We start from the raw sequence: 11,999 nt of genomic DNA on the forward strand, positions 1-11,999 counted from the left end.
GGGGGGGCTGCAAAGTTAATGGCAGGCAGGCTGAGGGAAAGCCCTTCCTCACTGCTTCTGCAATAAACACCACCACCCACTTTCTCCCCCATGTGGAAAAAGGTGAAAGGCCTCTCCAGACTGCAATGCATCTTGGAGAGGGAATTTTGCTCCTCAGGTGTCATGCAGCAAAAGGGCTAACTGCTCTTCTTCCCACCGCCATCCCGCACAATGTCACTGCAATCAACTTTGCTATCCCCTCCCTTCAAGACGTTACAGAACCCCTCCGGGTTTTTACAATTGCTAAACCATGCTTTAAAATGCCACAGTGGACATTATCATCAGGCCCCCATCCCAAAGTTGGTCACTTTGCCAGTGGCTGCCTTAGTTTTTCAATTTTTAAAAGCTCCACACACCCCAAAAAACACCCCACCTCGAGTTGTACCACAGCTCAGTTACAAAATTATTCCACCCTGGCTCCCTCCCAGTGCAAAACCAGCGCTGAATTGCATTCAGAGGCCTTGTGTTCCATTGATCGGCATGCAGATCAATCGCAGCTGGACCCTCCCAGAGCATCCAATGGCAATTCCAAAGCCTGGCAATGCATGCCCGGCAATATTTTTTGCAAGTTCACGATCCTGTTTCCTCCACTGGCAAATAAAAGAGTCATGCGGCATCTATCTTTCCTACCACCACACGGCTGAAAAACAGAGAAGGAAAATGCAAAGGGAGCAGCGGAAAAATTAAGCAACGTCCAACACAATTTGCTCCCCGATTCACCTTGGGGACAAGATACTGTTCGTCAGTACACGCCAGGATGTAGGCTTCAGCTCTGCCCAGCTCATTCTGAGGGAAGTGGGCATTCATTTCATCGCCATCAAAATCAGCGTTGTAGGCTTTGCAGTTGGCGTAGTGAAGCCTCAGGACCTTCTCTTCGGGCAGGATCCTAGCTCGATGAGCTTGGATGGAAGGTCTGTGAAGGGTAGGCTGCCGATTCAGCAAAAGGACATCTCCATTTTTAATATGGCGGCACACCTGCAAGAGGTTCAAGTTCAGCCACATAAAAAAGAAATCTTTCCAAGGGAGGTAAGATCCTCTCTCGATACACAGTAGGAGTCACAAAGCCTTTCTTCCCTCCTAAAGGCTAAGAAGCTGCAACCTGTGTCTCTCCCCTCTTCTTCCTTGATGGTGGAATATATTGACTAAAGCTAATGGGGCACAGGACTCTCATGGGATTCATTGTAGGCCTGAGCAGTTACGTGAGATTGGAGCCAGTGGAGACAGGGGAAGGGGAGGAAGCAGCCTTGTTACGACAATCTCCCAGGAAATTTTCTTTTTATTCATGGTCCGTTACTTGTTTCGTTTGTTTAATCTGTATACCACCCTTCATCTGAAGATCACAGGGTAGTTCACAACAAGATGAGAACTCAAAATACACTATTAAAATGTGTATTAAACACAAACCAACAAAGCCCCCCCAAAGCATGTTTAAAAGGACACAGCCAGCCAAAGTGGAAGAATTCACAGAGGAGGAGGAGGAGGAGGAGGAGGAGTTTGGATTTGATATCCCGCTTTATCACTACCCGAAGGAGTCTCAAAGCAGCTAACATTCTCCTTTCCCTTCCTCCCCCCACAATAAACACTCTGTGAAGTGAATGAGGCTGAGAGACTTCAAAGAAAGAAGAGTGACTAGCCCAAGGTCACACAGCAGCTGCATGTGGAGGAGCGGAGACGCGAACCCGGTTCACCAGATTACGAGTCTACCACTCTTAACCACTACGCCACAATGGAGAACCCAGAATCTGCCTTAACACCTAGTGGTCCAGTACCTTCACTCCATTGTGTTCAGACTATCAGATACTGGGGCTTCAGAAAGCAATGTTCCATTTGCCTAAGGAGGGAAATGTGTTCCCTTGACTGGGGAAGGTGTTGAGAGGGGACCAGGTTATCCTGCACCCCTTGCTCTAAATTTTGGACCTGATGGAGCCAGCCACTAACTTGGCGGTGGACTGCTAGAAGTTCTGTAATCTTCAACAATGCAAGTTGACCAGGGAGGGTTGTGGGTTTTTTGTTTTAAGTCTTTAACCTCAACATCCTAACTTCTAGGTCAGGGGCATTATCCAATATGATGCCCTCCACCTACAACGGCCAGGGATGATGGGACTACAACTCCCATCATCCCTGACCACTAGACTCCCAACCATTTGGAGAGCACCGTGTTGGCTGCCCTGAACTAAGCAGTGCCCTTACGTGTGAAGCGACTCTACTCACAATTTTTAGCCCTGGTTTCGGTGCCCCTGTGGAAGGAGTCAGGAGCTGTTTGGCTATGGCTTCCCTCTGAGTCTGATTGTCTGTGCTCAGTATCGTGCGAGACCCATCTTCGTTGATAACCATGGAAGCACCTGGGTGCTCATTGGGACCATTTATGACCGCCTGCCTCAATTCTTGGACATTCCAGGGAGTTACAGGCTGAGGATAAGTCAGTTTGGTAGCAAACACCTATAAGGAAGAAAGAGCAAAGGCAAGGATCAAGTTCTTGTCCGTGGTATCACAAGAGCAGAGATTCACTTCCATTCTCCTTACTCTTGTTGCCCGATTCCAGAAGGCTAAGTAATCAGTGTCCTAGCCAGATAAATATTATTCGCTTATGCTGGCCCTTCCTTTTATCATTCCTTCTTCTTCCTCTTTTCGTCCATCCTTCTCTGTACATTTAGTTTGTTGGCTCCATGTGGGTCCTTTTTTGGGCTGATGTTACTTTGCAAAGTGCTGTGTATATTGGTGGTGATACACACAGTCATTGAAAATTATGTGTTCCCAATGAAGCATACCTGACCAATCATCACTGCAAGATGTTTTGGGAGAAATATATTAGAAGACACAAATTTTCAGCTTTAGAAGTAAGGTCCAGCTCCGAGGGCCTTCTGGCAGTTCCCTCACTGCAAGAAGTGAAGTTACAGGGAACCAGGCAGAAGGCCTTCTTGGTAGTTACATGCCCCCTGTAGAACACCCTCCCATCAGACGTCAAAGAGCAAAACAATTATATGACTTTTCATAGACATCTGAAGGCAGCCCTGTTTCAGGAAGTTTTTAATGCTAAATGTTTTGTTGTGTTCTATTGCAGTGGTACCTTGGTTTAAGAACAGCTTAGTTTATGAACAACTTGGATTAAGAATGCTGCAAACCTGGAAGTAGGTGTTTTGGTTTGTGAACTTTGCCTTGGAAGCAGAACATGTTCCACTTCCTGCTGAGTGTAAACCGAGTCCCCCGCTGCTATGGGAAAGCACGCCTTGGTTTAAGAACGCTTTGGTTTAAGAACGGACTTCCGGAACGGATTAAGTTTGTAAACCAAGGGACCACTGTATATTCTGTTGCAAGCCACCCAAATTGGCTGGGGCAATCCAATCAGATGGGTAGGGTACAAGAATTATTATTTTTTATTATTATTATTATTATTATTATTATTATTATTATTATTATTATTATAAGACAACATCTACCAAAATTATGGAAGGGTATAAAAATGCCAACCCTCCAAATCTCCACACTGATAAACCACCTTCTGTACTAAGTAGGCTTCTCTTACCATAGGAATGCCAATTTCATTGGTCCGAATGTACATGTCAGGGCAAATGACTGACCGAGCTGCATAATCCACTCGCTTTCCCATCATATGCTTGCGGAACAGGCCATCCTTTTTCTCCAGAAACTTTATCACAAACATTGCAGAGGGAGAGAGAGAGAGAAGACATTTTCACTATTTTGACCTATTTAGGTTTTCAGCATCAAAGTTCAAGGAAATCTACATGAAACTGCTGGGTAAGGTAATCATCTGGCGAGGTCCCCTCAATATATGAATGACACCAAACTCAACTTATCATTTACATTCAAGTCAGGTGAGATGGCGCAAGTTCTGAACTGTTGGATGAGGGTCAATAATCTAAAATTCAGTCCTTGAAAAATGGACATTTGGTGGCTATGTGGTTTTTCTGCTCAAGGTACAGTGGTGCCCCGATAGACGAAAATAATTCGTTCTGCGAAAATTTTCGTCTAGCGGGTTTTTCGTCTTGCAGAGCGGCAATGACAGCCGCGCTCCGCAAAACGGAAAAAAAAAGACGGAAATTTTTCGTCTTGCGAGGCAGCCCCATAGACTTTTTCGTCTAGCGGGGCAGCCTTCCGCTAGACGAATGCCTTCGTCTAGCGAGTTTTTCGTCTAGCGAGGCATTCGTCTAGCGGGGCACCACTGTAATGGTATTCAGATGAGGGTTTACTCCCTCTAAAGTAAGCATAGGGGGACCTCTGGCCTCTCAAATCTTGGGATTCCAGCCAGCATGGCCAGCAGTCAGGGATGGTGGGAGCTGGAGCCCAACAACATCCAAAGGCATCGTACTGGCTAATCCCATGCCCTTAAAGATCAGGCTTATGGTCTGAGAATGCTCCTAAACCCAACTTTGTCAATAGAAATCCAGGTGGCCTGTAAATCATTGTGTGACTTTCATCAGCTAAGACTGGTATGGCGCTGTAGCCTCCTGGCAGAGATAACTTGGCTGTGGTAATCCATGCTCTGGAAAAATCCAGAATTGGTTATTGCAATGCATTATTTTCAAAAGCTGCTTGCAAATTAGAGTTTGAAGCCTAGCAGCTGTATTCTAAACTAACTGGGACTGAAAGTTGGAACCCTATCATGCCAGCACTTACAAGAACTGTACTGGCTTCTTGTTCGTTTTAGAGCACATTTTGAAACATTGCTGCTTACCTTCAAAGCCTTAACATGGCTTGGGACCTGGATACCTGAAGGAAGTCTGGTTCTGTATAAACCAGCCCACCTGAAGTTACTGGTGGTGAACTCTCATCTGGGTGTGCTCCCCAATATATTTGAGAGATGGGTAGTGACTAGACAGACCTATTTTTGGTGCTGGTTCCTCACTTACGACAAACCCTCACAACTCCTTACGCCCTCCTAGTTAGGCCTTCTCTGCTATCTTTTTGGCTCCAAATGACCGTTCTCTTTCATTCTCCCAGACATTTAAAGTTCTGTCTCTTAACTTAGCTTAAGTGCTGCCTGACTGCTGGCTTTATTAGGAGTGGTTTGTTTTGCTACAGTGTCTTGGTATTTTGTTGTTTATATTTTATTGTGACCTGTGCTGGGAGCTGTTTTACTGAAGAGCATTTTTTAAATATGCAAAATAAGTGTCAGGAATAGAGTCGTACCCTGGAAGTTGAACGGAATCCATTCCGGAAGTCCGTTCAACTTCCAAAACATTTGGAAACCAAAGCACGGCTTCTAATTGGCTGCAGGAAGCTCCTGCAGCCAGTCGGAAGCTGCAGAAGCTCCGTCGGACGTTCGGCTTCCAAAAATAGTTCACAAACAGGAACAGTCACTTCCAGGTTTGCGGTGTTTGGGAGCCAAAGCATTTGAGAACTAAGCTGTTCGAAAACCAAGGTGCGACTGTAGTTCACAATGTATCATCCCCTTCCAACAACTTCAGAATACTCAACCCAACACTATTTCTGCAGCTCTCACCTGACGTACACCAGGGTACTTTTCAGACATTAACTTATCCATGTCACTGTCGAACACAATATTTACACGGCTCTGAAGACGAATCCAAATGTTGTAAAGCTTATCTGCAGTAGTCTGCCCTGGGATTGTCACCAAGACAGAACGGTCCAGGGGCTCCACAGGCTGTTTATCTGTGTTTATCTGTGAAACATAAAAACAAAACTACTGAGGTCATCAAAAAGCCTCATTGGGTTTTAACCACATACGTTTTTCACTGATACAACGGACACTGAACAGGTCCTCCTGACCTTACCGTCTTCAGGTCTCCTTCTTCAATTTGCACTGACTGACACTGTTCCTGAGCTATGAAAGCCAGAAGCTTCCGAGTCAGAAGAGCATCCTTCATCACAGCTTGCAAGTTCACTGTCTGACCATTTGCAAACATCTGGTCTGCAATGCGATTCACGGGACGATATCTATAACAAGAGATAACAATACCCTCTTTCTAGAGCTGGCACACAAATCACAACTGTAAATCAGTAAAACCTTTCAGGATCACATTGTGAAATAAAGTCCAAAAGTGCTTCATTACCTAGAAGGTGGAACAACAAGTTTATCGAGGAAGAACATATCAGGATTGAAACTTGAATCACCAATGGCTGTCATGCCAGAGAGAAGCTTGCAAAGGAAAAAACCTAAAAACAGAAGAAAGAAGCATTAGCACCTTGCTACATTTAGGTTAAAGCTGTCACACACAAAAACAGGCGTTAATACAAATTGTTCGCAGAACACACACCTACAAGGTATGTTTTCCAACAAATCCATTTGATAGTTTCCTGTGTATTCAAGGCTGTGATCATGGGCATAATTTATATCCTCCTAAAACCTTTGAAACTGCCATTATAAATCTTCTAGTGCCACCCAAAAACCCACAACCAAAAGGCAACAGGGCCAGATGCAACTGTGAAATAAGATGATTGGTGGCAGACTGGGCAACACCCAAATCTGGCACACAATACAAAATCCATTGGGATTGAAATAAAGGGAAGCTTTAGATATAGCACAAGTTCCTTAACTTGAGAAGTGAGAAACATTTTCAATTCCTTCTACCCTCTAGACAGAAAAGACCAGATGCTGATGTCAAAGGATACACCCTTTCGCAGTATTTGGAAGAGGCAAACGTAGCGAGCGCCTCTCAACCATCTCAGACGTCTCGATGCCAAGAGCAAGGAATTCTCAAAACATAATAAATATCAGACCCCCAACAGAAAATATTCTATATGCTGAATCCATAAATATGGACAGACGCAACACACACCCCAAGATTGGGACTGGGCACCAACTATAAATAAGGACAAATCACTTACCTTCATTTTCCCACAAAGCTTCAACATGTTTTTTGGCAATAGCAGGTGTCATATAGCCTCGTTTTCCCAGCTGTGTTTCATCTATGGCTGAGGAGTTAAAGTTTATGGATTGAAAAAACCCCATAAAAATTCCATCATAAATTATTTGTAGAATTCCATACAGTTGAAACACAAACTAATAAAAACTGCACTTGTTCAATACAGAGCTGCACACACAAATGGTAAGCTAAACTTCTAAATATTCTAGCTATGTACCCACCCATTGGGTCTTTGGTAGCCAGTCACAAAGGAACAGCTCCAAGTAAATAAAAATAGGTATTTGAATGAACTTTCTATCACGGATATGCCACACAATCAGGTCATCTGCAGAACCTAATACTATCAATGGATTTCAAAATTTATTGAACGCTTTTAAAGTAAATGAGAAGTTATACTTTCTTTGAAAATACATTTCAATGCAACAACATACGTACTTGCTGCTTCCTCCACTACCATCTGTTTGCCTGACTTGATTACCGTGGTAGGGTAAGTCACGGTGAGCTTGCTATTGTGCTCTTTTCGGACAAGTGATCTTCCCGCTCTTGAAGAAAGAGTCAAAAAAAGACAACATTGCAATTGTTAAAAGCAGTATACAGAATTCTAGCAGTTATTGCTGGGGAGAGGAAAGGAACAGCCCATATAAAGTTACTTAGCTTCTGATCAAATGGATATACTCACTTGCAGTTTGGACATCTCTTTGAACCCATGTGTGATTTCCAAAACTGGGAGATAAGTTTACTTCTATACTCGCATACGTTTTTTACCTAAAAGGGAAGAAATAACAGCTACATAATTCACTGTTGGCTTGCACAACTCCCAGTAATCTACATATTAATCACCTTCAATTCAAACATTCATCATTCACGTAGGTGGTGGCAGTCTTCCACAAACACCTGCAAATGCAATGTAGAATTGGACCATCATGGTCTCAGCTATTTAGTGCAATTGCAACAACAATGATTCTAACCATCATAACAGAATGGTTATTGACCATACCTGTGATCACCTAGTTCACACATTATATTTGGCTGTAGTTTCCTTATTCCATTGCACTTAACAGTTTCAAAGCACATAAAATGCACCCCATTACTAAACATTTTTGTTTTCGGGTTACAAAAAAGTTTTGACATTTCAGTTGCTACACTTGAGTACATTGATCCAATTTTTATGCAGAAGAAGAATCTTTTCACTGTTTGGAATGCTGACCCCAGAATATACCACATTTTCCCGTGTATAAGACACACCCATGTATAAGACCGTGTATAAGACACCCCCATGTATATTTTGGGGGACTCCAAATTAAGAAAACACCCATCAGCACTACCTGTGTATAAGACGACCCCCAATTTTAAACCTAATTTTTTGGTGAAAAAAACTAGTCTTATGTACATGGAAAAATACGTTAGTACAAGACTATGATGGATTAAAATGTATTGCACTGACGCATACTCAGACATTACTTGAGTAGACTAAGACTAGCCACATAGTACATTTAGTATATACTAAATTCTCTTTGATGCACCGGTCTGTCAATGGACCCAAGGTGCCTTTATTCCTGTTGTCTACATTTTGTCTCCCAGTTATATCATTTTTGCAGAGTTCATGCCTGATCTAGGCTGTTCAGATTGGGAGGTCAACATCTTCTCAATTTGACTACAGAGATATTACAAAAACAGTAACTCTTGTGCTCACTATCGCCTTCCTTGTCATTTTATCCAAGGATACCATTTGACTGATTGTTAGCTAAGCATCTCAGCCCCTGCAACATCCAATTTGTGTATCCTTACCTGTGGGTTTGTAGTGATTTAGCCCAAGTGTCTGTTCACCTGCCCTACTAACAATGCAATCCTTTGTAAGTCCCAGGTAAGTGGGCATAAGATTTCAGATGAACTATATTTTACTTTAATATGTTGTGATCTTATGGTCTGAAAGTTATTCAAGAGATAACGGTATGGAAAATGATTTTTAAAACCATACCTGAGTTAATAGGAGGAAGAGAAAATCCAAAATTCACTTGGCTTCTAGTAAAAGCTAATTTTCTTTAAACAAGGAACAAGATATGCTCTCCTACAGTTGTTAGCCAGCCATTATGTTGCATTATTATGTGATATAGGAAGTTAGAAAAAAGCAACGCTTTTGTTAATTTCATTTCATATTTAACATAATTTGAGTAAAATCTGCCACTGCAAATTTTTCAAGAACTAGTCCAGAAGACTGTTTGCTCTAAGATAACCTCAAAATGGAAGGCACTTTAATAAAGAGGAATTTGCAAGCTTGTCTCAAACATGGAAGCAAGAGCAGATTGCTCATTCAAAGCACCATAAATAGTGATCTATAATACTGTTTGTCTTACTTACATGTGCACCATGTTCCCTGAATTGGTTATTTTGGAAAAATTCCTTTGTGTGCAAGCTCAGCACTTCTTCCACATCTGCACCTTGTGTGTCTGCATTATCATCTAAAAACTAAAATAAAGATTGAATTAGAAACATGCTGAATGCTCTCAGAAAAAACCAAGAGGAGCCAAACTTACTCTGCTTAGGACGGCCTCAAGATCATGAGCTGCTTGAAGCAACCCTACTTCCAGAAGCTTCAGCTGGTTAAGCAGTAAATGAATCACAGCCCGTGGACATGTCAGGTGGCCGCAACTCAAGCAGGAACCTCGTATCAACAGGAATAATTTCTGAAGAAGATAAAATAGTTTATTATCACACTATTAAATATTTCATTAAAGATTCAAAGCGCTTTTCATATTTAATCTTGTTAAAATCCTTCAAAAACCCGGAAAGGTAGAACACTATAATTAACCAGTGTTAAGAGTCCAGTTTGGCCAAACTGCAAGAGGCAGTGAAGGATAGGCGTGCCTGGCGTGCTCTGGTCCATGGGGTCACGAAGAGTCGGACACGACTGAACGACTGAACAAAGAGTCCACACCATACATTTATTCAGGAATCACAAGACAGAGAAACCAGTAGGAGAACACTTCAATCTCCCAGGACATTCTATAAAAGATCTCAAAGTAGCTGTCTTAATACAAAGGAATTTCAGAAATAGACTGGAAAGAGAAGTGGCTGAATTGCAACTAATCACCAAACTTAAAACCATGGAGAAACCTGGTCTGAACAAAGACATTGGATTCTTATCTCATTATACATGACAAAGCTATCTTTAGCCATCTCACCCCTTGCCTTTCCCTGTAAGACCCTGTAATAATTGCAGTCGTCTACATGTTTTCCACACCTATCAGCTGATCACCCATTCCCACCACCCTTCTGAGTAATACCCCTCCCCACTCCCTCACTATATTTAAGGGTCTGGTGACTTCCATTTCAGTGTATCTGAAGAAGTGTGCATGCACACGAAAGCTCATACCAAGAACTAACTTAGTTGGTCTCTAAGGTGCTACTGGAAGGAATTTTTTATTTTATTTTGTTTTGACTATGGCAGACCAACACGGCTACCTACCTGTAATTCAAAACTGAAGCAGCACAACCACCCATCCCATAGAATCTAGAATATAAGAAATCAGGAATGTCATGAATATACTTACATCAAAAAAGAGAGGATTGTAGACAGTGAGGGGCAGTTCTATGTGACCCAGATGACCTGGGCAGTTGTTGAAGTCCTGTGTGCAAGTAGCACACACTTCCTTGTTGTCAGTTGGCCCCAAAGACAAATCATACAGTCCATTTGGTGACGGAGTGCCCGTGTTATCCAGAAAAAGTGGGTTGGTTAAAGATTTTACACTCAGATTCCTACACACAAAAACAAAGTTAGATACGTAGCATCAAAGCCATTTTTGGATTGCATTTCCCTGAACCCCAAGAGATAACAACTAACTTTTTTTAATCGTGAAACTAGGAGAGAGGGGAAAGAGTTCTCATGACGTATTTGTGGTTTTGCAAAAGGTACTAGTTTTGCCTGCATCAAAGTTTTTTACCCATAAGAACTGCTATCAAAGATTTTGGGTTGTATCAAACATTTCTGTCCCCCAACTCTCTGGAGCAGATTTTGAGGCTACAGGGGGTAGGAGAAGAAGGAGAAGACCCATTGCACTAGTGGAATTCTGCTTGCACAGAGAAGATTGTTTATTCAATAGCCTTTTTTACTGGAACACTCCCAGCTGGAAGACCACAAGAAGATATGTCACACAGAACTATTCTTCAATTGCCTCAAAGCAGGCAACATTTCCAGCACAACATTTCACTGCTTGCTGCTGCAACAAACTCTGAAACCTAGAAAGGTGGTCCAAGATGTAAACGGAGCAGGGGAATATGAATTTTAACAGCTCATTTTTACATCCTTGTGTATGTGTGTGTGTATGTATGTATGTATTTATATGTGTATATACATGCAAGCTGTTAACAGCAGCACAACTGTATAGGCGAGATTTTTTTTAACGGGTACCTCTCCCATAGCTGAGAAGTATTGTACACAAATTACCGTACACATTTCCCCCAACTGAATTGGCTTGCACTACATTCAAAGAATGCCTATCTCTGCACCAACAGCTCTGCTGGCACATCTGCAGCGGCACAAACAAAGTAATGCAGAATAACCAAAGGGGGAGGGGAGTCCCCAAAAGCACTGCGCAAAACAGTGTCAGATATGCTACGAGCACCCCATAGCTGAGCATGTTGTTGGGCACACGATTCCTGCATCGCAGGGGGATTGGAATGGATGACCCCCGTGGTCCCCTCCAACCCTGCAATCCTCGCTTCTCGGCCTTTTGGCTAAGATCACGCGTAGCACGTGTGCATCTACAACCCTTGACTCTCTATCTCAGGGTCGCAGGTTCGAGACCCACGTTGGGCAAAAAAAGTATCCTGCCTCGCAGGGGGGTTGGCCTAGATGACCCTCGGGGGTCCCTTTCCAACTCTTTTAACAATCTTTGCTACCCAGCCGTGGGTGGGCCGTACCTTATCTCCTCCTCCGTGTACATCCCGAATGACAGGCCCGTCAGCCGCCGCCACGGCGCCTCCTTCGCCGCCGCCATGGCCCCGGGAAGAGGGGTCGCCGCCCACCGCCCCTGCGAGGAGGAGGAGGAGGAGGAAGGACACGGGAAGGAGCCTGAGAGCGATGGCCGCACGTGTGAAGATGGGGAGGAGGAGATG

The 11,999-nt window shown here is 43.2% G+C and overlaps 1 protein-coding gene across 1 annotated transcript in view; it reads right to left on the reverse strand.

Annotated features, from left to right (window-relative positions):
* Positions 1-11,953, reverse strand: part of POLR1A (RNA polymerase I subunit A) — a 32,561-nt gene extending 20,608 nt beyond the window's left edge. Inside the window, exons 1-13 of the mRNA XM_033169137.1 lie at positions 11,805-11,953; positions 10,436-10,640; positions 9,419-9,568; positions 9,243-9,350; positions 7,564-7,649; positions 7,320-7,426; positions 6,847-6,933; positions 6,072-6,174; positions 5,793-5,955; positions 5,501-5,680; positions 3,563-3,685; positions 2,251-2,478; positions 760-1,014 (exon numbers count right to left, since the gene is read on the reverse strand). Coding sequence (XP_033025028.1) covers positions 760-1,014; positions 2,251-2,478; positions 3,563-3,685; positions 5,501-5,680; positions 5,793-5,955; positions 6,072-6,174; positions 6,847-6,933; positions 7,320-7,426; positions 7,564-7,649; positions 9,243-9,350; positions 9,419-9,568; positions 10,436-10,640; positions 11,805-11,881 — 1,872 coding nt within the window. The 5' untranslated portion in view covers positions 11,882-11,953. The remainder of the gene's footprint in view (positions 1-759; positions 1,015-2,250; positions 2,479-3,562; positions 3,686-5,500; positions 5,681-5,792; positions 5,956-6,071; positions 6,175-6,846; positions 6,934-7,319; positions 7,427-7,563; positions 7,650-9,242; positions 9,351-9,418; positions 9,569-10,435; positions 10,641-11,804) is intronic.
* Positions 11,954-11,999: the final 46 nt, after the last annotated feature.

The sequence above is a fragment of the Lacerta agilis genome, chromosome 14, assembly GCF_009819535.1.
Source record: "Lacerta agilis isolate rLacAgi1 chromosome 14, rLacAgi1.pri, whole genome shotgun sequence".
NCBI lineage: Eukaryota > Metazoa > Chordata > Lepidosauria > Squamata > Lacertidae > Lacerta > Lacerta agilis.